We start from the raw sequence: 26,542 nt of genomic DNA, 5'->3' as shown, positions 1-26,542 counted from the left end.
ACTCCTATGAATATTTGCAGGAAGGTTGACCAGGGAAAACCCCTTAAGCAACATTGCTACTAGGCCCCTCCCTGACAACTAGTAGGCAAACAAGCAGAACACACCATCTCATGTGGGGTCCAAGGGCATATGGATAGTTCTGTGTCACACCCAGTACTACTCAGGGCCACCCAGACCTAGCTGGGTAGATGAGCCCCACATGGGCAACAACCACAAGCCCCTCCTGGTGTGACTGGAGAGAGGCCTGCCAAGAGGGGGCCAGGAGCACACAGACCACTGGGCCATCTGCCTGCAGAGCAGTCACTCCCTCCCTCTTTCCTATGCCTCCTGGGATCCAACTGATGCTGCAAAACCCATAGCCCATCACTAACAGGGAAAGGCAGGTCCAAGGGATATGCTTCAAATGGGGAAAGCAGTTTCTCCAGACACCGGATGTGTGGTGCACAGATTGTGAAAAGACCCAGGCAACCTAGACACTGGGTCAACCACTTTGAGGCAGGCCCTTGTAACAGGGCAGCTAATCACTTTGGCCCACCCTGCACCCTCAGTGGCAAACACCTGCAGCCCTCAGCCACCAACTGAGGTGTGGGCAGTGCCTTGCATGGTGTGCATGAACACGCATACGCGCATGCGACCTCTAGTCCATGGAATACCACTAGGTGTCCCTGTAGACCAGATGCTCCTTGCCTAGACTTAGGACAGGATAAGCCCTGGGAGGAGAAAGGGAGGGGGAGGGGAAGAGCAGGTGAAGAAGCCCGAGAGGCTCCCCACCCCTGACCTGAAGGTAGCCCTTGCAGGCACACCATGCACCCCTCTAGACACTCCAGGGCTGGCATCCCAGGGTGTGGGCATCTCCCAATGCTGGCGTGTCCAAGGGTCATCTCTGGGAGGGGCAGGGGCCAGGATGGGATCCCAGAGGGGCACATAAACTCTTTGACCCTGGGCCACCCCCCACTTGTGCCCTCACCCCCTCGGGGACTTGGGGAGGAGCCAGTGACATCACCAGAGGTTCCAGGGCACCAGCAGCTGTGTGACAGCCCGGCCACGTGAACTGCGCAAGCCAATGGCCCTGCCGTCTCCCAGGCAACACAGAGGTTCCCAGTTCCTCCCCCACTGCGCCCCTGCTCCTGATCCACACTGCAGAGAGCCCTGGCAAGCTGACAGGCGCTGACACACAGGCCCACATGCAGCCCTGAGACGGGGAGAGGGAGAGACTGACTGAGAGCCTGAGAAAAAGGAGCGTCCCTCCTGCATGGGACCTGGATCAGGACAGACCATGCCAAGGACAAGGAAGGAGACTCAGGGAGGGTGAGTTTGGCCCCTGGAGACCCCTCCGCCCTGCACCCTCCCCCCCACAGCAGGACTACTGTAGCCTGCCTGCCTGGGAGCAGTGTGTGGAGAAAGAGAATGGGGGTCCAGCTTGGGCTGCAGAGGCTCTAAAGGGGAGGAGCGGCAGCCGCGGGTGGGAGGAGGGGATCTGCATTAACCTCTCTCTCTCCCCTTTCCTATTCACAGGCAGTGCAGACCTGGGAAGTTCTCTGAGTCCTAGGCTCGCCCCCAATTCATTTCCCACCCTGTGCCGCCCTGGTCTGCGCCCAGAGCCAGTTCCCGCCCCTAGTAGCAGCCCCCACGCTGGCGCTGGCAGACACTGAGGCCATGGAGGTGAGGATGCTGCGGGACTGGTGCAGGTGGATGGGCATCAGCGCCCGCAGGGGCCTGCTCATCCTGGGCATCCCGGAGGACTGTGACGAAGACCAGTTGCACGAGTCCCTGGAGGCCTCCCTGTGGCAAATGGGCCACTTTGAGGTGCTGGGCAAAGTGTTTCGAGAGGAGGACAATGCCAGCGCGGCCCTGGTGGAGCTGGACCGGGAAGTCAACTATGCTTTGGTTCCCAGGGAGATCCCAGGCATCGGGCGTCCCTGGACCGTGGTCTTTGTGCCCAGATGCTCAGGGGAGGACTTTCTGGGTCGCGTGTTCCACTTCCTGGAGCAACAGGGGCAGACTGTGGAGAGTGTGGCCGGAGCCCTGGGGCTGGGGCTGCGCAAGGTGTGCTGGCTGAGGTCTGTCAGTCAGGCCATCCAGCCCTGGGTGGAGACAGTGCGGTACCAACCCCTGGGGGTGTTCTCAGGGAGGGACCAGCCAGCCCCGGGGGAGGAGTCCTTTGAGGCCTGGCTGGACCACACCACTGACATGCTGCTTGTGTGGCAAGGGGTCTCAGAAAGGGAGAGGAGGAGGCGGCTGATAGAAGGCCTCCGAGGGACGGCCCTGCAGGTGGTGCACGAGCTCCTGGCGGAGAACCCTGCCAGGACGGCCCAGGATTGCCTGGCCGCCCTGATCCAGGTGTTTGGAGACCACGAGTCCCAGGCCACCCTGCGGCTCAAGTGTCTGACCGCTCAGCGACGGTCAGGCGAGACTCTCTCCGCTTTCGTGTTGCGGCTGGAAGTCCTGCTACAGAAAGCCATGAAGGAGGGGGCCCTGGACAAGGCCTCAGCCGACCACTTGCGCGTGAGGCAGGTGCTCACCAGGGCCAACATCATTGAGCCACTGCGAGAGGTCCTGAGGAAGCTGGGCATGGTGGGTAGGCGTCCAACTTTCCTGGGGATGCTGGGGCTGGTTCATGAGGCTGAGGCATGGGAGGCCAATATAACCAGGAGCCTGAGAGCCCAGCCGGCAGAAGGGGATGCTGCCCAGGCTGATGCCAGACCTCAGGCTGAGGGTGACAAGGTGGTGGAGAAGCAGCAACTGCAGGAGATTAGTGACAACCATGCCCCTGCCCTTGCAGGCCTGGGTCAGACAGGGCCCTCAGAGGCCCCTGGGGGACCCCTGCCTGCCCACATGGGCAGTGTTTCCGGGGCAGGTCCAGGAGGTCCTGGCACTGTGCCAGAGGGCCTGGCCCAGGTGGGAGACTGGGAGGCCAAGGAACACCCCCAGGAGGGGCTCAAGCCCATCCCGGAGGAGTCGGAAAGTGAGGACGGGGCTGGGGAGCTGAGCCCCGTCATGTCCTCCCCTGGCAAATAGGCTCACAAGGCCCACCGCCCTCCTCCCCTTTCGGGCAGCAGAGCCCTGGTGGCGGGGGGTGGGCGGGTGGGGAAGCCAGGCCAGGGCAACCTCCTCACTCCACATGGGGAGCAGGGCCCAGGTAAGTGCCCGCCCAACTCATACCATAGCCCCTACTATCCCACCATGCTATGGGGACCTGACCACCACCATCTGCCCTTCCAAGTCACCAAGATGACCATATTTGACACCCAATGGCGTGGGGAGAGGTGCCCCCACATGTTAGCACCACACCTGGCCTCAGCCCCAACCCCTACCAATTTGGGCAGCTGGCCTGGGAGCACCGCTGAGCAGCCCATCTCAGCCTAGGAGAGGGGCACCTGAAGACATCTGCCACCCGTGTGGACTGGGAGACTTTAGAAACCATAACAGGGGTGCCACTTTTGGGGACCCCCATTCTCCCATTCTCTATCCCCTGGGGAGACCCCAACTCATTTCTCTATAGTCCCATAGTGACCCATGTGTCAAGTAATCACCCCCCTCCACACACACACACACACACACACACACACACACACACACACACACACACCATGGCGCCTGTGCAGAACCACCTGGTGTGTGTGAACCCAGGTGGGTGTCCTGCCCACCCCCAGGGCAGCCACCTCTCAGCCCCGGCACGTGTTGTGAACCCCACTGCCAGCCAAGGCTCTGCCAGCTCTCGTCCAGTGTCGTGAGCTCAGCCTCTGCTTTCTCAGTGTAGATTTAGGCCAACTGCTGCTTGTGCTTGTGGAGATGTGTGTGTTCTTCTCTGAGCAGTTCCCCACCACCACTCCCACCCCGGATGGAGACCCTGAGCCCAGGCCCAGAAGAACGGATGAGAAGAACGGACCAGGGCATGTCTGGCGCTCATCCAGTGACCCTGGGAAGAACTGTACAGTGGCAGAAGGCGGCTGCCAGAGGCTCCACGGACACCCTGATGCTCTGATGTCACCCTGTTGTTCCCTGTGACTCAGTTTCCTCAGCATGCTGGAGTGTTCCCTGCTGTGTTTTCCAGTGTCCTCTGTCTGTCCTGTGCAGGCCACAGGGCAGGGCCAGGCCCCAGCATGTCATCCATAGGGGGAGGGAGCCCTGCAATGAGTGGACATCACCAATGTCCTTGGTCCTTTAAAGTCCAATCAAGGGGCCCTCAGGGAGGGAGACTACGGTGGGAGGGCTGTGGTGTGGGGGAAGCTGAGGCAGCTGGTCAGAGACCCCAGGAGGAGGTGGGGGTTGTGACCTATGGGGCCTATTGGCCGTTAGAAGTTCCTCTCTGTGTTGTCATTCCCTTTCTTCAATGAATTCAGTAAATGTTTCTCTTCAATAAACTTCATTGAATGATTCAGCTGAGTTTCGCTTCTGCTGTGGGCAATTGAGGGAAGGGTCTTCTGGGGATGAGGCTGGAGGGGCAATAGTAATCTTGTACTTAGGATCATCTTTGGGCTATGTTTGGGGCAGGGTCCAAGAAGGTCTGCCAGTTCCCTTGGGCTGGAAGCACTGATAGCAGGAATTTGTAGGCATGGCAGTGGCTATTTAGGTCCCAAGAGATCCAGGAATAATCAGTTTATAGGATGAAGGGAGGGGAGGAATAGCAGGTAGGACCAGAGGTCCTAGGACCCTTGACAGGGGTGTGGGCGCCCAGAGTGTCATCAGTTCAGGAAGATCACGTGTGCAGTTCAGAGACCAGAGGGCCATAGAAGGGCCCAGAAATAAGGTCAGATGCCCTTGCAAGTACTTCTGCAGGGCTCCGGGGTATACTGGGGTGACTGCCTACCCATCCTTGATCAGCCTACTCCTGCCAGCTGACAAGTGGCCAGCCTTGGTGTTCACAATGAGGGATGTTTGGGGGACAAGAGTGTGTGATGGGTGAAGAATGGAAAGTGGGCCAACTGGGGATTCACAGTGCTTAGCAATGCCAGTGGGGGGGAAAGGCTGGGACAGCCAACCCAGGCATTCAACAGAGGAACTATTTCTACCCTCCCCAACCTGCCACAGTGTTGCATACCCGAGAATCAAAACCAAACTACAGTAGTGTCTAGTGAAGGCTGAGTTTGGAAATGTCCAGGTCATGTGCAGAGAACGAAGGCACCCAAGAGCAGCAGCAATCTTTGCAACCACTGTAGCAGCCAGCACAGGAAAACCCACAAAGGGGAGCAGCCAAGCTACATAGGGCCTAGGAGGCTGTAGACATGGCCATTAGGATGTCCTGAAAAAGTCTCTAATGGGTGCTGGGCATAAATCCTTTCCTGGGCCCTCAACACCAAGAAGACCTTTCCCTCAATTGCCCACAGCAGAAGCGAAACTCAGCTGAATCATTCAATGAAGTTTATTGAAAAGAAACATTTACTGAATTCATTGAAGAAAGGGAATGACAACACAGAGAGGAACTTCTAACGGCCAATAGGCCCCATAGGTCACAACCCCCACCTCCTCCTGGGGTCTCTGACCAGCTGCCTCAGCTTCCCCCACACCACAGCCCTCCCACCGTAGTCTCCCTCCCTGAGGGCCCCTTGATTGGACTTTAAAGGACCATGGACATTGGTGATGTCCACTCATTGCAGGGCTCCCTCCCCCTATGGATGACATGCTGGGGCCTGGCCCTGCCCTGTGGCCTGCACAGGACAGACAGAGGACACTGGAAAACACAGCAGGGAACACTCCAGCATGCTGAGGAAACTGAGTCACAGGGAACAACAGGGTGACATCAGAGCATCAGGGTGTCCGTGGAGCCTCTGGCAGCCGCCTTCTGCCACTGTAGTTCTTCCCAGGGTCACTGGATGAGCGCCAGACATGCCCTGGTCCGTTCTTCTCATCCGTTCTTCTGGGCCTGGGCTCGGGGTCTCCATCCAGGGTGGGAGTGGTGGTGGGGAACTGTTCAGAGAAGAACACACACATCTCCACAAGCACAAGCAGCGGTTGACATAAATCTACACTGAGAAAGCAGAGGCTGAGCTCACGACACTGGACAAGAGCTGGCAGAGCCTTGGCTGGCGGTGGGGCTCCCAGCATGTGCCAGGGCTGAGAGGTGGCTGCCCCAGGGTCGGGGGGGCAGGACACCCACCTGGGTTCACACACACCAGGTGGTTCTGCACAGGCGCCATGGTGTGTCTGTGTGTGTGTGTGTGTGTGTGTGTGTGTGTGTGTGTGGAGGGGGGTGATTACTTGACACATGGGTCACTATGGGACTATAGAGAAATGAGTTGGGGTCTCCCCAGGGGATGGAGAATGGGGGTCCCCAAAAGTGGCACCCCTGTTATGGGTTCTAAAGCCCCCCACTCCACACAGGTGGCAGATGTCTTCAGGTGCCCCTCTCCTAGGCTGAGATGGGGTACTCAGCGGTGCTCCCAGGCCAGCTGGCCAAGTTGGTAGGGGTTGGGGCTGAGGCTACCATGTGGGGGCACCTCTCCTCATCCCATTGGGTGTCAAACATTGTCAGCTTGGTGACTTGGAAGGGCTGATGGTGGTGGTCAGGCGCCCATAGCATGGTGGGGTAGTAGGGGGTATGGTATGAGCTGGGCTGGCCCTTCCCTGAGCCCTGCTCCCCATGTGGGGTGAGGAGGTTGCCCTGGCCTGGCTCCCCGCCTCCCCTGATTCCAGGGCTCTGCTGCCCGAAAGGAGAGGAGGGTGCCAGGCCTTGTTAGCTATTTGCCAGGGGAGGACATGACGGGGCTCAGCTCCCCAGCCCCGTCCTCACTTTCCGACTCCTCCGGGATGGGCTTGAGCCCCTCCTGTGGGTGCTCCTCGGCCTCCCGGTCTCCCACCTGGGCCAGGCCCTCTGGCACAGTGCCAGGACCTCCTGGACCTGCCCCGGAAACACTGCCCATGTGGGCAGGCAGGGGTCCCCCAGGGGCCTCTGAGGGCCCTGTCTGACCCAGGCCTGCAAGGGCAGGGGCATGGTTGTCACTAATCTCCTGCAGTTGCTGCTTCTCCACCACCTTGTCACCCTCGGCCTGAGCTTTTGCTCTGGCATCAGCCTGGGCACTGGCCCTGGCAGCAGCCCCTTGTGCCGGCTGGGCTCTCAGGCTCCTGGCTATATTGGCTTCCCATGCCTCAGTCTCATGAACCAGCCCCAGCATCTCCAGGAAAGTTGGACGCCTACCCACCGTGCCCAGCTTCCTCAGGGCCTCTTGCAGTGGCTCAATGATGTTGGCCCTGGTGAGCACCTGCCTCACGCGCAAGTGGTCGGCTGAGGCCTTGTCCAGGGCCCCCTCCTTCATGGCTTTCTGTAGCAGGACTTCCAGCCGCAACACGAAAGCGGAGAGAGTCTCGCCTGACCGTCGCTGAGCTGTCAGACACTTGAGCCGCAGGGTGGCCTGGGACTCGTGGTCTCCAAACACCTGGATCAGGGCGGCCAGGCAATCCTGGGCCGTCCTGGCAGGGTTCTCCGCCAGGAGCTCGTGCACCACCTGCAGGGCCGTCCCTCGGAGGCCTTCTATCAGCCGCCTCCTCCTCTCCCTTTCTGAGACCCCTTGCCACACAAGCAGCATGTCAGTGGTGTGGTCCAGCCAGGCCTCAAAGGACTCCTCCCCCGGGGCTGGCTGGTCCCTCCCTGAGAACACCCCCAGGGGTTGGTACCGCACTGTCTCCACCCAGGGCTGGATGGCCTGACTGACAGACCTCAGCCAGCACACCTTGCGCAGCCCCAGCCCCAGGGCTCCGGCCACACTCTCCACAGTCTGCCCCTGTTGCTCCAGGAAGTGGAACACGCGACCCAGAAAGTCCTCCCCTGAGCATCTGGGCACAAAGACCACGGTCCAGGGACGCCCGATGCCTGGGATCTCCCTGGGAACCAAAGCATAGTTGACTTCCCGGTCCAGCTCCACCAGGGCCGCGCTGGCATTGTCCTCCTCTCGAAACACTTTGCCCAGCACCTCAAAGTGGCCCATTTGCCACAGGGAGGCCTCCAGGGACTCGTGCAGCTGGTCTTCGTCACAGTCCTCCGGGATGCCCAGGATGAGCAGGCCCCTGCGGGCGCTGATGCCCATCCACCTGCACCAGTCCCGCAGCATCCTCACCTCCATGGCCTCAGTGTCTGCCAGCGCCAGCGTGGGGGCTGCTACTAGGGGCGGGAACTGGCTCTGGGCGCAGACCAGGGCGGCACAGGGTGGGAAATGAATTGGGGGCGAGCCTAGGACTCAGAGAACTTCCCAGGTCTGCACTGCCTGTGAATAGGAAAGGGGAGAGAGAGAGGTTAATGCAGATCCCCTCCTCCCACCCGCGGCTGCCTCTCCTCTCCTGTCAGTGCTTCTGCAGCCCAGGCTGGGTCCCTACCCTTGGAAGGCCCACAGGGACTGCAGCCTCCTTCTGATACTGCTCCCAGGCAGGCAAGCTGCAGCTGGAGTGGGTGCAGTGCCTTGGGGTCTCCAGGGGACAAGCTCACCCTCCCTGAGTCTCCTACCTTGTCCTGGAGGTGGTTGTTTCTGATCCAGGTCCCATGCAGGAGGGACGCTCCTTTTTCCCAGGCTCTCAGGCAGTCTCTTCCCCTCCTTTTCCCTGTCCCAATCTCAGGGCTGCATGTGGGCCTGCGCATCAGAGCCTGTCAGCTTGCCAGGGCTCTCTGCAGTGTGGACCAATAGCAGGGGCACGGTGGGGGAGGAACTGGGACCCTCCTGGTCGCCTGGGAGACGGCAGGGCCATTGGTTCGTGCAAGTCACGTGATGAGGCTGTTTCCAGAGCTGCTGGAGCCCTGGAACCTCTGGTGATGTCACTGGTTCCTCCCCAAGCAGGGGGGGGGGGGAGGTGAGGGCACAAGTGGGATGAGATAGGGTCAGAGAGTTGATGTGTCCCTCTGGGATTCCATCCTGGCTCCCGCCCCTCCCAGAAATGACCCTTGGGGGCGCCAGCATTGGGAGATACCCACATCTTGTGATGCCAGCCCTGGAGTGGCTGGAGGGGTCCATGGTGTGCCTGCCAGAGCTGCCTTCAGGTCAGGGGTGGGGAGCCTCTGGGGCTTCTTCACCTGCTCTTCCCCTCCCCCTCCCTCTCTCCTCCCAGGGCTGGTACTGTCCCAAGTCTAGGCAAGGAGCAACTGGTTTAGAGGGGCACCTGGTGGGATTCTGTGGTCTAGAAGCCACAGGCACTCAGGCATGGTCAGGCCCACCACGCAGGACGGTGCCTCCACATTCCTTGGGGGCTGAGGGCTGCAGGTGTCTGCCACTGAAGGTGCAAGGTGAGCCAAAGCGATTCACTGCCCTGTGACGGGGCCAGTCCAGTGAAAGGTGCCATGGCCTCTCCCATTTAGCTTGCTGCAAGTCTCAATTTAAAAAATGGGCTTGTGCTACTTAAAGTTCTACTCCTTGGGACTGTATTTTACTGTGCATCTTTGGCAATTCCTTCCTTCTTATAGCCCTGCTTTGGTGGAACAGAAGAATTGGGATCTCTGCCTGAGTGTGTGTATAGGAGAGCTGGTGTGTACCCACAATGTGTCTCTTATCCCCTGTGCCCTGGCCAGCCTCGTGGGCTCTGAGACAGTGCTCTCTAGTCCCCTAGGGCAGCATGAGTATTGTGCCTCTCCAGAGACCTCTGTCTGTCTGACCCGGAGTCCTTCCTCTTTTCTTTGCCACCTGGGGTAGACACTGCACCAGGGTAGTGCTGCCTCAGCTCAAAACAGAGCTCCAATCGCAAGGGTCTCATCATCTTGCACCTGTCTCATTATGAGATCTGGGGCCCTGTGAATAGACTCTCCATCTGAGAGGTGGTAAACAGGTTTCCTCGGGGTCACACCCCCAGGTATTTCGCTACCTCCCTCCCCTTCTCTTTTGTTGTTTGGCATCTGGTCAGAATCCTTCTCTGAGACTTGCTTTCCCCACTCAAACTTTACTGCTCAAAGTTTTCCCGAGTGTCCAGCTTGCTCATGTTCCTTCTTAAATCACAGCCCTGGTTTATTTGTCTATGACCCTATGGATGGGCATTCAGGCTGTTCCAAGTCTTCAGCTGTTACAGACACTGTTGTCAGCAGTACCCTGCACATACCTGTCTGAGCCACTGTCAGGACTAAGGCTTTGGCATGTATACCAAGAAGTGGTTTTGTTGGAACTATGGCTGTGCCCATTGCCGCCGTGATTAGGCATTGCTACTCCATTATCTCCCATATGTGGCTCCTTTCACCCCCCCTAGCAGCTCAGGTATAGTCCTGTGTACCTCACAGCCTGAGCAGCCTTTGGTCTTGTCTAGCTTTGACCATTTGCCCATCTCATGGGGAAAGGCACTACCCTGCTACCATGTATCTTCCATGTCCCTGGTCTCAGTGAGGTTGGGCATCTTTGCACAAGTCTTTTGGCCATTCCTAGTTTTACTTTTGTGAATCTTTCCTTGTTTTCTCTCCAGGGCTGAGAAGCATTGTTGACCTGTTTCTAGGAGGAAGGTCCTAGTGTCAAGTTCAAAGGCACTCTCATATTTTTACACTCACCTATCTCTGTGAAGTAGACCACATTGGAGTTCTTCTCATAGTTGCACCTTGGCTTCCCTATATGGTCTTAATCCCTCCCCCAACTTTCCTGCCTCCTGGCTTGTAAATGAAGAAACATGAGTGTTCCATCACAAACTACATTTCCCAGTTGACCTTGTGCATAGACTCCTTCCCCTTGTCCCCATTGAGGGCCAGGACCGTTGCTGCTCTTAACACCCGCCTGGCAAATTTCTGTCCACTGAACCTCAGCATTAGCCCACCTGCCATGGCTTGCACTTCATGCTGTCCTCTTTCTTGGTTTCCACCATGATTTGCTTGGGATCCTTCCTTAGGGTATTCCCATGGGAGCATATGTGGGTCCCATGTCACCAACTGTAGATTCAGTTCCACTGCTTTCAGTCTCACCTATTTCTACCTTCCTTTTGTCCCTTCCTGTTGACTCTCCAGCTCTGCCTCAGAGCACCCACTCTGCCAAGGCTAGGCTGTGATGCATCTACTGCCTCTCCTTTGTCATCTCATTTTGCTCCACCTCTCAACACAGTTGATGCTCCTTCCTTCTCAAAACACTTTCCTTTCTCTGCTTCTGTGACACCCCACCTTCTGGTTGGCCTCCTCCCTCTTTGCCTACTTGTCCTTGGAATTCCCACCAGCAGCATGGGAGCTGTTCTGTGTGCCCCACAGCCTGAGCATCCTTTGATCTGGTCTGGCTTTGATTATTTGCCCATCCCAGTTCAGTGTGATGGCGGACTCCCAGCCTCAGGCCTGGAAACCCCAAGGTCCTCTCATTGGAGGGTTTGTCTGCCTGCTGATGGTTCCAAATGTTCCTCTTCCTTGAGCTCCACATGTGCTCATCAAACTGCCCACTTGGATGCTCCATGGGAATTTTAGAAGGAATATGTCCAAGCCAGAGCACTTCATCCCCCTCAGCATACTTACTTCTTCCCCAGGCTTCCCCAAGGGCTCCACCTACCACCTGGTTGCTCAAGCAAAAATTCCAGGATTCTTTATTCCCTCTCATTTGTTCCTGACCTCAGTCTAATCCAGCATAAGATTTTATTGACATTAGTCAGTGATTGCTGCCCCTCTCCATGTATCTGTGGTCCCTGAACCTGCCTCCTTCTCTCTCTGCCTCTACTCTGCCCTCTCTCTACTTCACTCCCACTCACATGGCAGCCAAAGCAAACTCTGCAACACCACCAGACCAGCCTCCTCTCCTCCCTGGTGACAGATCCTCCCTGTGTTTCCCCATCTCCTTAGAGTAAATTCCAAAGTCCTCCTCCCGTGGTCAACAGTCCCCCCACCCCGAAGATGGCCTTCTCTTTCCTCACCACCCACCCCCAGTCCCTGTCACTAGAGTCCTGCTGCGTTGACCTTCTCAGCTGGTCCCAGAGCACACCCAGCTCATCCCCACCTGTGGTATTTGCCTTCCCTCTTCTGCTATAAGGGACAATCCACGGCAAGAACTTCCCATGGTGGCATCCTTCTCCTCCTCTTCCTTTCCTTCATTAAAGTCTCAGCTGAAATGTTCCCTCCTTCCAGAGGCTTCCTCTTCCTGCCAGTCACATCAAACGTGAACCCCAGAATACTCTCCATGTAATCACATGATAGATGATGGTTTGGGTCTTTGATTTGGGGCACCAAGGGCTCCCTCCCCAGATGACAAGTTCCCCAAGAGAAGGGTCCTAGAACCAAGTCTGGCCCAGAGGAGGCCCTTGGTGCCTTCTTTTGAGCAAGCACTTTAATCTGTCAGCCTGCTAGCATTTGCCAGGGGCCTGCGACCTGAGGCCATGACATGAATAAGACCTGTTGTGTGGTGAACTGGGTAGCAGGTAGGCAAGTCTGGAGCAGAGAAGGTCTTCTGCAGTAGTCCAGGCCAGAGGGTGATGGTCTGGGCCTCCTTGGGCAGAAGAGTTTAAGAGAAAAGGGAAGATACAGACTCCAGAAATGGAGAAAGCACAGGAAGGGCTCAAGCCTGGTCCCAGATTTCTCACTGGCGTGTGAACCCAGAGGAAGGAAAGGCCCTTCCCTGATGTGGGGATTGCAGCAGCAGCTGTCTTTCCTTCACCTTTTTGAGAGGAAGAGAGAAATGGGGTGATGGGTGGGGATGAGTTCCTGTGATCACACGGTTATTTCAGAATCCTGTGTCACATCCAGATAGATACACACTCTGCCTTCTTCCTCCTTCCTCCCTTCTACCCTCATCACTCTACCTGTACCCATTCCCCCACCTGGCCTTATGGGCAGCTTGGCTCCCTGGTTAAGGTAAAGGAACTGTGATTGTGCTATCTGCTCAACTCAGCACCAGGAGAACTTCTATCTTTCAGCTTAGTGCCCCTGACTGCCGACACTGGGCCAGACCACAGGAAGAAATAAACCTAGAAGCACTTCATGGTGAGGTGGTGTGGAGATGCTTCAATCAGGATTCACAGAGGCCCAGGGCCACAAGGTGACAGGATGCTTCCATAACACACCTTCTTTAGTACTAGCTGTTGAGAATAAAGTCCAGGGGATGACCAGCTTAGCTAAGAGCATAGATATTGTGTTCCCTGCCATGATGGGTACAGTACCCCTATCCAGGCTTTGCCTTCTTTGACATGAAGGGTATGGCCAGGGTCAGAGGGATAGGGAAGGGAGGGATAGCAGAAACTCAGGAGCCTTTAATCACTAAAACTCTAGGCCTAGTGACATCCTGGCTGCAGAGTTGGTTTACTGCAAAGCAGGCCTGGCCCAGTGTTGTCCTTAGGCTGTATCCTACTCTCCCAGCCCTGCCTCCTCAGGGAGAAGGGCAGGTCTGCCTCTCCTGATCCACCACTTATGTGCATGTAATAAAGGTGTATTCTGCCCTATAATTCCTTGACCCCAGTGACTGAGTTCACTTCCTACCTCAGGACACTGACCCAGCCCAGTGCAGTGGGTCCTTCGTGAGCTCTGAAGGCTCTGCCTACTTGCATATGGCTCCCCTTCCTGGGCCCTCACTCTCCTGACTGGCCTCCAGTCTTCTCCAAATGCAAGCACACTTTTAGCCCCTTGGGAAGCTATTTTCAACCTTTCTCATCTCATGGCACACAAAAACTAATTACTAAGATTCTGCACACACCAAAAGATATATGTTTTGCCAATCTGACAAAAAAAAAAATAGGTACAACTTTGATTCATTCACATCAGACAGCTATTGTTGTGTTGGCTGTTGTCATTTTTTAATTTCACAAATCTAAGAGAAAAGAGGTAAATGTCCCTGACTAAATAATCAGCTATTGTATGTTTTAAAAATTATTATCGCATACCAGTGTGCTGCGGCACACAAGTTGAAAATCGCTGCTCTAGGGAATCAGATGTAAGGAGGACTTTCTGTCTCTCTCCCTTGGTAAGGAAGACATGCTTTGCCATTTCCCTCCCCACTCCACACAGGGGAGAAAAAAAAATACACCCTGTGCACTTGGAGAGCTCCCAGGACCCCCACCAGACAAAACAAGTACCTTCTTTAATTCACCCAACAAGGAGTTAAGCTGTACCTGCTATGTTCCACTCATTGCAGTATGTGCTGAGTCTATGCCTGTGGGCCAGAGAAGAAATAGATCCTACCCTAACTCATTGCACTATCTAAGGGGTGACCACAGACCATTAGGAAATTATTCCTCAAAAAAATTCTGGGGAATAAACTCTATCATATCCATCAAGGGGATCCGTTGCACCCCCACTGCAGTGTTCTAGCATCCATTCAGGTGGCAGCAAAAGCTCTGTATGGGCATTTTCTTCCAGGAATGGGTGCTGCAGAGATGCAAAGAATCAACCAATATTCATTGAGTGCTTATTCCAAATCAGGTACAGCCCTAGAATTCAGGGGTCTGAGCAGTGAGCACAGTTTTAAAAAATTCCAAAGAGAACAAAGGGTGTAAATCTTGGCCTTTTACCTTTTCACTTCTACGGAGCAAAGTCAATCCCCTTAACAACCATTACTCTTGATTGTCAGAGCCAGGTGCTTGAAACAGAAAACTGTCCCCTTTTACTGTCAAGAGTCACCAAGTGTATGAGAAGTGAGCATGGACAATGCCCTGCAAACTGTAGTGTGAGGAGCAATAGAGGCAAGCCCAAGAGCTGTTCTTTTTCTTAGAAAGAACTGAGATTTTGACTTGTGGATTGTGTTGGGGTGAATGTGGAGGGTCTATATAATCTTGATTTTTAAAAAATCACTCCTGAGTCTTTGTGGACCTGCTTATACATGTAATATGGCAAATATGATCAGTGCTACAAAGGAAGCTCAGTGCTATATGGGAACTCTCTATGGGAGTATGAGTTCATCTGGAAAGTCAATGAAGTCTTCCTAAGGAAATGGAGCTGGTAATTGGGGTTAAAGGACATGTAGGAGAGACCTAAGGGAAGGAGGAAGGCAAGAGAATTCTAGGCTGAGGGTATAGCAGTGTTCAAAGGTCCAGCAGTGGGGACAATATTATCTAAGAGGGCCTGAAATATGGCAGATTGAGTAAGGGTGGAAGGCTGTTTCAAGATCATTGTGATTGGCAGACAGATACCACACCTTTCAGGCTGTTTCAACCAGGTTAAGGATTTTAACCCTAATTCAAAGCACAATGGGAAGTCATTGTAAGATTTCTGAACAAGAGATTTAATGTGATCAGGTTTGCATCCTAAGAGATCACTCTTTGTTGCAGTGTAGACAAAATTTTGGAGATGACAAGGTAGTCTTTAAGAAGACCAGTTAGTGGGCTACTTCAGAATCCTAGCCAGCGGAAAACAGCTTAGATGGGAAATAGTCAGTGTTTGCTCACAACCGTCCTCACACATGGAAGTTGACATCTAAAATATTTGATCCTAAGTTTAAATAGTTGTAAACACAAATTTTCTGGCTATGTTGTAAATGTTGACATTTTAGAGTACAAGTTTAATTTCATTAATTATTTTGATGGTATCCAATGAAATCTAAATACCCAGGCAATTTGATATCCATTATCATCCATTTAAAAATACATGAAAAGGTTCTTCTCTAAGATGGAAAATTGGCATCCACATTTCATTACTTTGAATTCATATTTGCATCCCTCTTCCCTCACATAGTTTTATTTGAGTGTGATCTATTGTTTTTCTCACCATCTTTTATGGACACCTATGGTGTTTCTTTGCAATAAATATATACTAACAAATTGAAATGCCTTTTTATTCATTGTGACCTTAAGACTAATTTTTAAAAAATTTTTCATCATTACAATTATTAATCCTAGCACCCCGTTGTTCAGAATAACAGAGATAGTACAATTTTTATAATTAATTAACATGGAAAGTAAAATTTGGTTGGAAATGAATCTTTAGAAGAAATGGATGGGACTTTTTTTTCGATTAATGTTTTCATGGACGAGTATGACGTGTACAAATATGAGTTAGGATCCTGTTCTAACTGTAATCCTACCTGTCTTTTTCATCTAAGGAAGTGGATAGGAGCAAAAGAAGATTTAATATAGCATGTCATCTTGTGGCAGGATAGTAAGAAGCTAGGAAAATTCCTGGGCAACTAGAATGGGGAAACTGAGTCAAAAAAATTAAACAAGGCCAAACAGTTAGGGCAGCTTGAAACCAGCTTGTGAATTGCAAGACCTTCTCTTCCCTCACCAAGGATACTTGAGAGCAAATGGCTTATATCTCACCTCCCTAACCAAAGAATACATAGCTTAATTCACCTTGGCCTGGGAAAATAGAGAACAAAGACCCAATTAATGCCATCTGTGCTGGCTAAACCCAAGGACAGATGAAGTCGGGGAACAAATAACAAAAACCCCATTCAAGCCAGGCAGACCTAAGATAAAAGTAAAACAATGAAACAGACCACAGAATAAGCCCAAACTCCCCTTTATATTCATTTTGATGCATCAGCATATCAAAAATGAACCTGGAAAGCCAATGTGTATTCTACTGAAACCCTCCCCTAAGATTCTCGCCTGCAGAAGAAACAAAAAAGGATCAAAAGCCCTCAGGACAAAGACTCAATTCAGGCTTACTCTAGAACACACCCATGCCCCTTCTGGGGCATGAACTTTTTTTCCCCCCTAAACTCTAAGGGTCTCCAGGATACTTGCAACCAGGGGAGCAGTGGGCAGCGGCAGCTTGACTTGGACTCACCTCCTGATCCTGTCTCTGACTTCCCAGTGAGCTAAAGCAGCCCTGTTTAGGCTCAGTTTTTTCCTATAACAATTCTAGACAGCCTAAGCAGATCACCACCTACGCTCTCCTTGTTTCTTCTCCCCTAATTCCTTCCTTTGCCTCACTGTCCCCAGCTCTAATAAACATACTTTCAAACCCATTTGGACTCATGTTGTGAAATATTTCCTGCACAAAATCAAGAACCCACACACTACAGGCCTGCCTGAGGCAGACCCGCTCCAGGCCAGTCCCTGACTGGTAACAATCTCATTCTGTGAATTCCTTCCATGAGGTCTGTCAACTATCACTCAATGGTCTCCCATCAAAACTTGATTTTAGCCCTGTCCACCACGTGAGGACCCAGGAAGAGGGTTCTCACCAAAATGCAACCATGCTGGCACCTTCATCTTAGACTTCCCAGCCTGCAGAACCATGAGAAATGAATTTCTGTTGTTTAAAGCTAAAAAACAAACAAATGAAAACACTTGTACTTAAGGACCTATCAGTCAGATGACAACTCGATTAAGTCCTTTGCTGAGCACTGTAAACAACCTGACCTGCAAAAGGATTGGTTCCCCCACTAATTAGTCTTCATTTCACAATTTCTGAAAAATATACCAAAAAGCCTCTGTGAAGACCTGGCTATGGAGTCTCTCTTTCTCTTTCACCTAGAACTATGTACTCTGTTTTACCTGATTTACTGGGGAAAATCTGGGCACACTGAATGTTAATTTAAATACACTTTTTATAATAATTACTTTTTGATAAAAACGCTCTTACCTTATACATGTCTTCAACATTGTTATAAAAACCTTAAAGTTGCAGATCTAGCTCATTCAATATATGAGAAATACATGTTGTGTAATCTTACTGGGGAAAACCCTGATCATTTGTCACACTACTGAGGGAAATCAGCCTTCATTTCTGTCAGAACAACTGACTTTATTTTTCAAATTAAATAATTGTGTCAACATGCAGTTGGAAGAATATTTTAATATATTTTTATTTATTTCAGAGAGGAAGGGAGAGAGAGAGAGAGAGATAGAAACATCAATGATTACAGAAAATCATTGATCGACTGCCTCCTGCACAACAGATACTGGGGATCAAGCCCACAACCCAGGCATGTGCCCTGGCAGGGAATCGAACTGGTGACCTCCTGGTCCATTGGTTGATGCTCACCAATGAGACATGGCAACTGGGTTAGAAGAGTATTTTTGTACCACTAAGGAATACATGATAGGTTATTTCTTTGCATATAGATATTACTAGAAATGACAACATCAAGATTTAAATGCCATAAAGGCAATAAACTTTGTCCATTTTCTAAAACTACTTTATTATCAACCTATAAATTTGTAACTAAAATTTTATGTTATCAAATAAGGCATTATAATGGGAAGCATGATATTCATCATTGCATGTATTCTACTCTAGTGCTGGTCTTTGGGGAATAAAAAGTCATAATCAGGTAAACTTCAGAAACAAATCCTATAATTTTGTTAAACATTAGGGTCAACATTTCCTCATTTCATACACTGCTAAAAACTAACTGGTCTAGTAGCTAGTGGAATGCTTAGTGCTGTATGAACCATCATCTTTAAGGCTGTGTTATGGAGCACCTAGTGCTATGGACCGAATCATGTCCCCTCCCCCCAAATTTGTATGATGAAGTCCAATCCTTTGTATCTCAAAATGTAAACTCAATATAATTTAGATAGAGTAGAGTGGGGCTCTTATCCAATATGACTGTTGTCTCTATAAAAAAGGGACATTTGGACACAAAGACATACACAGACAGAGAATGCCATTAAGATATTAGATTTCTGCTGCCACAATCCAAAGCTACCATAAAGTAGGAAAAAGAAATGAAACACATTCTCCATCATAATATGCAGAAGAAACCAATTCTGTTGACATGTTAATTTCAAACTTCTAGCCTCTAGAACTGTGACAATAAATTTCTCTTTTTGAGAAATTCCTGCCCAGTTTACGGTAACTTTTTAAAATATATATATATTATTGATTTTTTTTACAGAGAAGAGGGGAGAGGGATAGAGAGTTAGAAACATCGATGAGAGAGAAACATCGATCAGCTGCCTCCTGCACATTCCCTACTGGGGATGTGCCCGCAACCAGGGTACATGCCCTTGACCGGAATCAAACCTGGGACCCTTCAGTTCGCAGGCCAGTGCTCTATCCACTGAGCCAAACCGGTTAGGGCTATGGTAACTTTTGCTGCAGTCAGGAGCCTAATACACCTGGGAAAGTTTGGACTCTCCTAGAATTCATATCCTACCCCAGGGAATAGCTTGGCTTTCTCCTTAAATACTGGTTCCAAAGCCACTGCAGGGCTTGCCCACATATTTTGGCAGGTTTGGGACCCTGGTTGCCAAAGATTTGTTCTGCAGGCTTTGGCTGGAGTTGACCATATACATTGGCTGTGTTATGTTGCTCTGTCACTTCCTTCCCAATTGGACTTCCATAGTTAGCTGCTCCTCTGTGTCATTCTTGGTGGTTTAATGGAAGGTGATTTCCACAGTGCTCGAGTCAGTCTGATTTCTTCATATCATGAATGTGTGTTAGGGAGCAGTGATCAGCATCCTAGGAGGGGATGCCACAAGCAATGTTCCTTGTAGGCAAAGAAGTTCTGAGCAATCCAGTAGTTCACTTGTTACTAGCAGTGACAGATGACTATAAGCAATATGTCTGGCCTTCAATGCGATGACTTACTGGGGCAGAGTTGGGTTAAATCAAACCTGCCTGAGTATGTGGTCCTCACACACTCCCTGGCAGAATGGAGTCTTTTTAAGGTCATCTGGGAGGAGAGAAGGCTGCCAGTGACGCATGGCCTCCAGGGCAAACTCAGACCCTCCCTTTTGGGACATGGAATGCCCCCATGGCCTGTAACTTTGGGTAAGAAGGAAGGGGGACTAGCTGACAAAAACAGCTACCTCTAGGGACTGAAAGATGGCCAGGCAAAATGCTGGTTTCCTTTGGAGAAGTTTGGCCCAGATCTGCAAAGAGATGCTGTCTAACAGGAATCTGCTTGACTCCCAGTTCTGGTGTTCCTCTAAACTCAGCAGACGACAACATTCTGTGATCTCTGGATTGACTCATCGCCTGGACCTCTGTGGTCATTTCTGGTGTGACACAAATGTTTCCTCTAGTCCATCTCCAACACTGACCTTTCTATTTCACAGACATGAAAGGAGAGGTCATCCCTCTCCTTCACAAACCTCTGGGGTAGTGATACTTCCCTAGAGATTCTGGTGGCCTGCTGCACATCTGGGTAGCAGTCCAAAGTTCTTAGCATGGGCACCACAGGCCCTTCATGGCCCCACCAACCTCCCTGAGGACCTGTTCCCTCTCCTTGACCTTCCAACTATCACCCTGTGCCCCATCCATACAAACCTTCTCTCCAAATATCTTCTGACAATTTGAACCCAACCACTGTACTGTGAGCTCTGACAGAAGATAAACAAACAATGTGGGGCCAAAGATCAGGCCAGCAATTGATATGGAGGTACTTTCCAGTCTATGAAAAAGAGACAGAGAATCCAAACAGCATGTGGCAGTCTTGCTGAGTTATGGAATTGGATGCTACTCCATTTTGCAAGCAGTATACTGGATAGAAGGTACCTGGGCATAGAAAGAGCTCCGGAGTACTGCACAAAGTTCTTGCTAAGCCAAGACTAGCTCCGCATGCTCAGATTGAGATACCACATGGTTGGACACAGAACACCTTCCAGAAGCTGTGAGCTGGAGAAATACCAGAGCTTACAAAGTATTCTTACCAGCCAAAGTGGAGAGACCCTGGATATTCCTTACAGAATCCAGAAAGAACACATATTAGGAGGAAGACTCAGATAGCTCTATAAGATCTACATTAACAAAACTTAAAAACAAGTATTGAGAGGCTCATGCTGGTCTGTAAGTAAACTAATTGCCTCCTGGGACAAAACTCAACACAGAAACAAAGGAAACAACAAAACCAAGACACTTAACAGCATAACAGTCAAAATATCCAGCCTCTATGCAAAAATTTCAAGACATGGGAAGGAGAAAAACATGATCCATAACCAAGGGGAAAATGTGCCCATTGTCCAGAAATGGCAAGGATGATGGGATTAGCACATGAGGACTTAAAGACAGCAATCCTATATAATAAGAAGCTAATATGCAAATTGTCCCCTCGGGAGTTTGACCGAATGGGAGTTCAACCTCTTGCTATGACATGCACTGACCACCAGGGGGTGGCATGAAATGAAGGAAGGCCCCAGCGGGAAGCTGGCATCCAGGGGAAGGAAGGCCCCAACTGACCCTGATCACTGGCCAGGCCTAGGGACCATTCCCATGCATGAATTTTGTGCACTGGGCCTCTAGTTGTAAATAAATGTGTTCCAGTATTAAAAGGAAAAAATGATTATAATGAAAGAACTAATGAGAAAGAATCTCAATAGAAAAATGACAACTACAATTAAAAACCAACTAGAAATTCTAGAACTGAAAAATACAGGAGAATAGGAACACTGTAATTGATCCAAATATCTCTCATACACATGCATATTTATTGACACACAGTCACACATATTCACACACATTTCACTCTCACATATTCACACACTCATTGGCACAAATATACATTTATACATACTAATACACATACACTTACAACACAATCACTCACATACTGCCTTGCACACACAAACTTATACTCACACACTAGACGTATTCATCCATGTACACATTCATACATGCTCACATGCATTCACTGACACATATCCACTGACACACACTAACACATGTAAACACACATTCACACACACTCACACACAGTCACTCACACATGAACATACAAACTAATACATACAAATACTCATATTCAACACACTCATAAACACATTTATACTCATCACTAACACATTCACACAGCCTTATATACACATTCACACACATTCACAAACTCATTCATACAGACTTTCACACACTTACATTTACACACTTTCACACAGGCTGGCCTGGTTTTGATACTCCAGGTCTGAATACTCTGATCCCCAACAAGACAGTGAGGAATCCTGGGACTGCCAGCTGTCCCTTGCCCTGCCTTATTCCTGGAGAGTTCCCTGAGTACCCTAGGAATCCAAGCAGCCACTGTCCACTCCCATCAGCATCCTACTGATGGGTACCACCCAGCCTACCTAGCTCTGTTCCTTTGCCCTGATCCATAAGCCACTATTCCCTGGATGGTGACCACTGCCTTTTGCAATTAGGACACTTAACGGTCCTCATGGGCCTTGCCCAGAACATACACCAATGTTAACCAGGCCACTATTAACCCTCCACCCCCAGCAGACCCTTCCTTCAATTATCCAAAGCAGAGGCAAGACTAAGCTGAAACATTCAATGAACTTTATTGAAGAGAAACATTTACTGAATCCATTGAAGAAAGGGAGTAACAACACAGAGAGGAGCTTCTAACTGCCACTAGAGCCCATAGGTCACGTCCACCTCCTGAGGTCTCTAATTAGGTACCTCAGCTTCCACCGCACCACGGCCCTCCCACCATAGTGTACCTTCCTGAGGGCCCCATGATTGACCTTTGTAGACTGTGAGTGCTAGTGATGTCCACTCACTTCAGGGCTCCCTTCCCCTCTGAACAATATGCTGCGGCCTGGCCCTGCCCTGTGGCCTGCACAGGACAGACACGAGACACTGGAAAACACAGCAGGGGACACTCCATCAAGCTTAAGAAACTGAGTCACAAGGAACAACAGGGTGATACATCAGAGCACAGACTCCGTGGAGCCTCCGGCAGCTGCCTTCTGTCCTGGTCCAGTCTTCCTTCCCAAGGTCACTGGTGAGCGCCGACCATGCCTTTGACCATCTTTCCCGGAGTCTCTTGGGGCTGGGCTTGGGGTCTCTGGGGTAGGGTGGTGGTGGGGAACTGCTCAGAGAAGAACACACACACATCTCCACAAGCACAAGCAGCGGATGGCCTAAATCTACACCGAGAAAGCAGAGGCTGAGCTCACGACACTGGACGAGAGCTGGCAGAGCCTTGGCTGGCAGTGGAGCTCCCAGCACGTGCCGGAGCTGATAGGCGGCTGCCCCGGGGTGGGGGAGCAGGACACCCACCTGTGTTCACACACACCTGGAGGCTCTGCATAGGAACCATGACTACCATGTCTGTATGTGTGGGGAGGGGTGATTATTTGACATGTGGGTCACCATGGGGCCTACAGAGAAATGGGAGGGGGCCTCCCTGTCCCAAGGGATGAAGAATGGAGGTTCCCACGACTGGCACCCTCGAGATGGCCCCTAACCTCTCCCAGGTCTGTTCGGGTGGAAGATGTCTTCAGGTGCCCCTCATTTAGGCCTGGGAATGCTGCTCAGGGGTGCTCCCAGGCAGGCTGCCCAAGGTGGCAGGGTTTGGGGCTGGGGCTGGCCTTGGCATTGGTGGCTGCTGAGTGGTGGTTCGCCAGGCCAGTTCCCATTCTCCTGCCTGCTGGCTCCACACCTCCAGTGGCCCTGCATAAACAAACAGAACAAAACACTGCCCCTCCCAATAACTCCCCCTCCTCCTGACCTCCTCTTCCTCTCCTGCTCACCTCCTGTTCTCCTCCTCCTCCTTCTCTGCTCACCTTGTTCTCCTCCTCCTCCTCCTCCTCTCCTGCTCACCTCCTTCTATCCTCCTCTTCCTCCTCCTCTCTTAATGACCTTTTCCTCCTCCTCCTCTTCCTAGTTTTCCTCCTCCCCCTCCTTCTCCTGTCCTCCTGCTCCCCCCTTCTTCTCCTGCTTTAGAACAAATTTCCGCCCCCCCACCCGCACCCAAGCCAGCTGTGGTACTAGCCCAAGTCCCCACCCCCCTGCAGGCTGAGCCCATGCTCTCCCCTGGGGCTCTCCTCCCTTTGCCCTCCTGCCCCTATAGTCTTCCCAGGCTGCAGGGGGAGGAACTGCCTGCAGGCTGGGGCCGGGCTGTCCTGGTCTCACTGGCGCAGGGGCTCAAGGGTGGTGCCTTCGTGGGGCTTCCCTAGAGCAGTGTAGATAATTCTGAAGACGGGCTGGACTCTGCGGCCTCCCTTCCGGGGGATCACCCCATTTCCACCGCGCAGCTCTTCCTCACAGGTGCTGGCTTCTTCTGGCAGGGGTGGCCAAGGGGAAGGTTCTGGGCTTGGTGGGGCTGGTGGGCCTGTAGGCATTCTTGGCTTTGAGTCTACAGGGTGGGTGTTTGGGGTGGCTAGATATTGGGGCTCACGCCAAAGTCCTCAGCTGCAACTCTTTCAGCCTCTGCCATGGTGGGGTCTTCACTTGTGGCTGGAGCACCCCACGTGCTGGGTGTGGTGGCCGCCTGCTTGTATCGCCGGTACCTCTTCAGGGCCCTGTGCTTGTCTCTCCCCGAGGGGAGTTTGGCCTCATGGGTGGGGTCCCTTTCAGCTGCTGGAGGATGAGGGGGCTTAGCCTGGTCCTCACTGCCCTGCCCCTCTGCCCCACTGAAGTCCTCTGTTATTTGAGTGGAATGCCCCTTCCTTTTCTTCCAAGATCTCTTTCGTCTCCCCCGCCTGTAGGAAGAAGAGCTGCCCTGTCTTCCTGAGCCTATCTGGCCTTGGACTTGGGATGGCTCTTGTCCCAAGCCCGGTCGCCGTTTCCCGACTCTATGGCAGCCTGTCTCATCTGCCTCACCAAGCGGCGGTTGGGAGCGTTGCTACACTCTGCCCTGATGTGGCCGTTTTCTCCACAACTATAGCAGAATGTGTGGTGTTTCCATTTTCCTAAACTTCCAGAGCCAGCCCTTGGCACACCCCCCCTGCGGCCCCTGCCCCTCCTGCGCCGGGAACTCTGGGAAGGCTCGGCCTGCAGAATTTTGCCAGGGTCAGGGAAAGACACTGCTTGGAAATCACAGGCCCTGGCAGGGGACCTGAAGCCTGTTTCCAACTCATCCAGACACTCCCTCGGAGGGCCCACAGTGGCCTCCCACTCCTCCTCCTCACGCAGCAGCTTCACCAGGGCCAAGAAACCAGGAGGCTTCCTCCGCTGTCTCATCAGCTTAAGCCTGTCTCGAAGTTTGTCAGGAAGGTTCGCCCCACTTAAGACTTGTTTCAGACGCGTCTGATTCACATTCCTCCGGGATACGGCATTTTTTTCGATGGCTTTTTGGAGCAGGGGTTCCAACCGGACCACGAAACTAGACACTTTCTCTCCTGCCTCCTGATAGGCCTTACAAAACTTCACATGGGCAATTTTGCGGCTCTCCACGGGCCCAAACACCTGTTGCAGGGCTTCCAGGCACTCCTTCACAGTTATGGCAGCGTTGTGGGCGCGGAGCCCGCTGACCACCTGGAGAGCAGGCCCCCGCAAGCATTCCATCAGCCTCCGCCTCTTCTCCCCCTCAGGCACCTGCCACATCTGGAGCAACTCAGTGGTGTGCTCCAGCCAGGCCTCAAAAGCCAGCGCCCCTGGGATAGACATGGTGTTCCCAGAGAACACCCTGAGCTCCCGGTATAACATCTGTTCTAGCAGAGGCTGCACTACTGCCCCCAGGCTCTGGGCCCAAATCCAGAAATCAGGGGATATGGCCACTCTGGGAGCCAGGCAATTGATGTCTGATCCAAGGACTCTGTTCATGTCCGATACTGTCCGCCTCTCCTCCTCTAAGAAGCGGTTCAGTCTATTGAGAAATTCACTGTCCGAGTTCCGAGGTTTTACCACCACTCCCCAAGGCCCCCCCTTTCCTGGGATTTCCTTGGGGACCAAAGCATAGTCGATATCTTGGGCAAGCTCCAGGAGACACGCTTGGGCATTCTCCTCCCTCCTGAACATCCTGCCAATGACCCTGTACCTGCCCAGGTGACTGAGAGCCTCCTGAAGAGTCTCCTCAAACTCATCCTCATCACAGTCCTCAGGAACCCCCAGGATGAGCATGGACCTCTGGGTGTCCAGATGTTCCCCCCTGCACCAGTCCTGCAACAGGCTCAAGGGCATGGCCCCACTCTCTATGCCGGCGGCGTCTAACTTAGGGGGAATGATCAGTGAGCGATGCACAGAAATTTGCGCCAACTCCCAGGGCGACAGCAGACAGCCCAGTTCTCCACCGCCTGTGAATACGAACGGGGCGAGAGCCAGGTTAATGCTGAAACCCCCCCTCCAACCCCCTTGCTGCCGCCCCTCCTCCTCTGGCAGCGCCTCTGCAGCCCAGGCTGGACCCCCACCCTCCGAAGGCCCAAGGGGGCCGCAGCCTCCTCCCCACACCGCTCCCAGCCCTGGCAGGCTGCCGCAGTCCCGCTGAGCGGGTGGAGGGCAGCGGGGTCTCCAGGTTCCAAGCGCGCCTTCCCCAAGTCTGGTACCTTCTCCTGGGGTGGGGTCCTTCCTGGTATCAGTCCCAGAAAGAGGGGCGCGGGGCGACGCGCAGCGGGGGTGGGGGTCGGACGCCCCTCTTTCCCTGGCTCTCTGGCTGTCTCTCCCTCTTCCTTTCCCTGTTCCCGTCTCAGCGCAGCACGTGGGACAGCGCTCTGGCGCCTGCTCGCCACCGCTCTCTGCAGTGCGGACTAGGGGCGGGGGCGCAGTAGCGGCGGAGCATGGACCCTCCGCGTCGCCCCGGAGACCGCAGGGCCATTGGCGCGCGCGGGTCACGCGGCAGGGCGGTTGCCACCACTGCGGGCTCCCGGGGACCTCGGTTGACGTCACCTGCTACTTCCCCCGCCTCCGAGGGGGAGCGGGCACAAGTGGTAGCCCCTGGGTTCCAGCACTGCCTCCCGCCCTTCCTGGAACATGCCATTGGGGCTCTAGCGTGGGGTGGGGTCCACACGCTGGGGTGACTGCCAGAGAATACTGGACGGGCCCAGGTGCGCCCCCACGGGTGTGTTCAGGCCAGAGGTGGGGAGCTGGGACTTCTTCACCTGCTCTTCCCCTCCCCATCCCTCTCCCCACCCCGGATGGACTAGTCCTGCCTCA

General features: G+C 52.7%; 3 protein-coding genes across 4 annotated transcripts; 1 reads left to right on the top strand and 2 right to left on the bottom strand.

Moving 5' to 3' along the window:
• The first annotated feature begins 1,138 nt into the window (after positions 1-1,138).
• LOC118654777 (paraneoplastic antigen-like protein 6B) lies at positions 1,139-4,378 on the top strand. Its single transcript, XM_036306217.1, has 2 exons — positions 1,139-1,308; positions 1,516-4,378. The coding sequence occupies exon 2, from the start codon at positions 1,657-1,659 to the stop codon at positions 3,016-3,018; it is 1,362 nt and encodes a 453-aa protein (XP_036162110.1). The 5' UTR covers positions 1,139-1,308; positions 1,516-1,656; the 3' UTR covers positions 3,019-4,378.
• A 1,000-nt stretch (positions 4,379-5,378) lies between these two features.
• On the bottom strand, positions 5,379-8,551 carry PNMA6A (PNMA family member 6A). Of its 2 annotated transcripts, none has more exons than XM_036303973.1 (2): positions 8,435-8,551; positions 5,379-8,198 (listed from the first exon to the last, which is right to left on the bottom strand). In XM_036303973.1, the coding sequence occupies exon 2, from the start codon at positions 8,055-8,057 to the stop codon at positions 6,678-6,680; it is 1,380 nt and encodes a 459-aa protein (XP_036159866.1). In that variant the 5' UTR covers positions 8,058-8,198; positions 8,435-8,551; the 3' UTR covers positions 5,379-6,677. The 2 variants fall into 2 exon arrangements, with proteins under 2 accessions (XP_036159866.1, XP_036159864.1); XM_036303971.1 differs by having other exon boundaries at positions 8,417-8,446.
• A 14,910-nt stretch (positions 8,552-23,461) lies between these two features.
• On the bottom strand, positions 23,462-26,156 carry PNMA3 (PNMA family member 3). The gene is made up of 2 exons (XM_036303944.1): positions 25,936-26,156; positions 23,462-25,686 (listed from the first exon to the last, which is right to left on the bottom strand). Exon 2 carries the CDS (start codon positions 25,571-25,573, stop codon positions 24,188-24,190), a length of 1,386 nt encoding a protein of 461 aa, XP_036159837.1. The 5' UTR covers positions 25,574-25,686; positions 25,936-26,156; the 3' UTR covers positions 23,462-24,187.
• Positions 26,157-26,542: the final 386 nt, after the last annotated feature.

Source organism: Myotis myotis, unplaced genomic scaffold, assembly GCF_014108235.1.
Source record: "Myotis myotis isolate mMyoMyo1 unplaced genomic scaffold, mMyoMyo1.p scaffold_m19_p_4, whole genome shotgun sequence".
NCBI lineage: Eukaryota > Metazoa > Chordata > Mammalia > Chiroptera > Vespertilionidae > Myotis > Myotis myotis.
Note: the sequence above shows the minus strand (reverse complement) of the source record. Positions and strands in the feature narration are given on the sequence as shown.

Coding starts and splice junctions, on each gene's coding strand:
- LOC118654777 (XM_036306217.1), top strand. CDS start 1,657: ATGGAGGTGAGGATGCTGCGGGACTGGTGCAGGTGGATGGGCATCAGC.
- PNMA6A (XM_036303973.1), bottom strand. CDS start 8,057: ATGGAGGTGAGGATGCTGCGGGACTGGTGCAGGTGGATGGGCATCAGC.
- PNMA3 (XM_036303944.1), bottom strand. CDS start 25,573: ATGCCCTTGAGCCTGTTGCAGGACTGGTGCAGGGGGGAACATCTGGAC.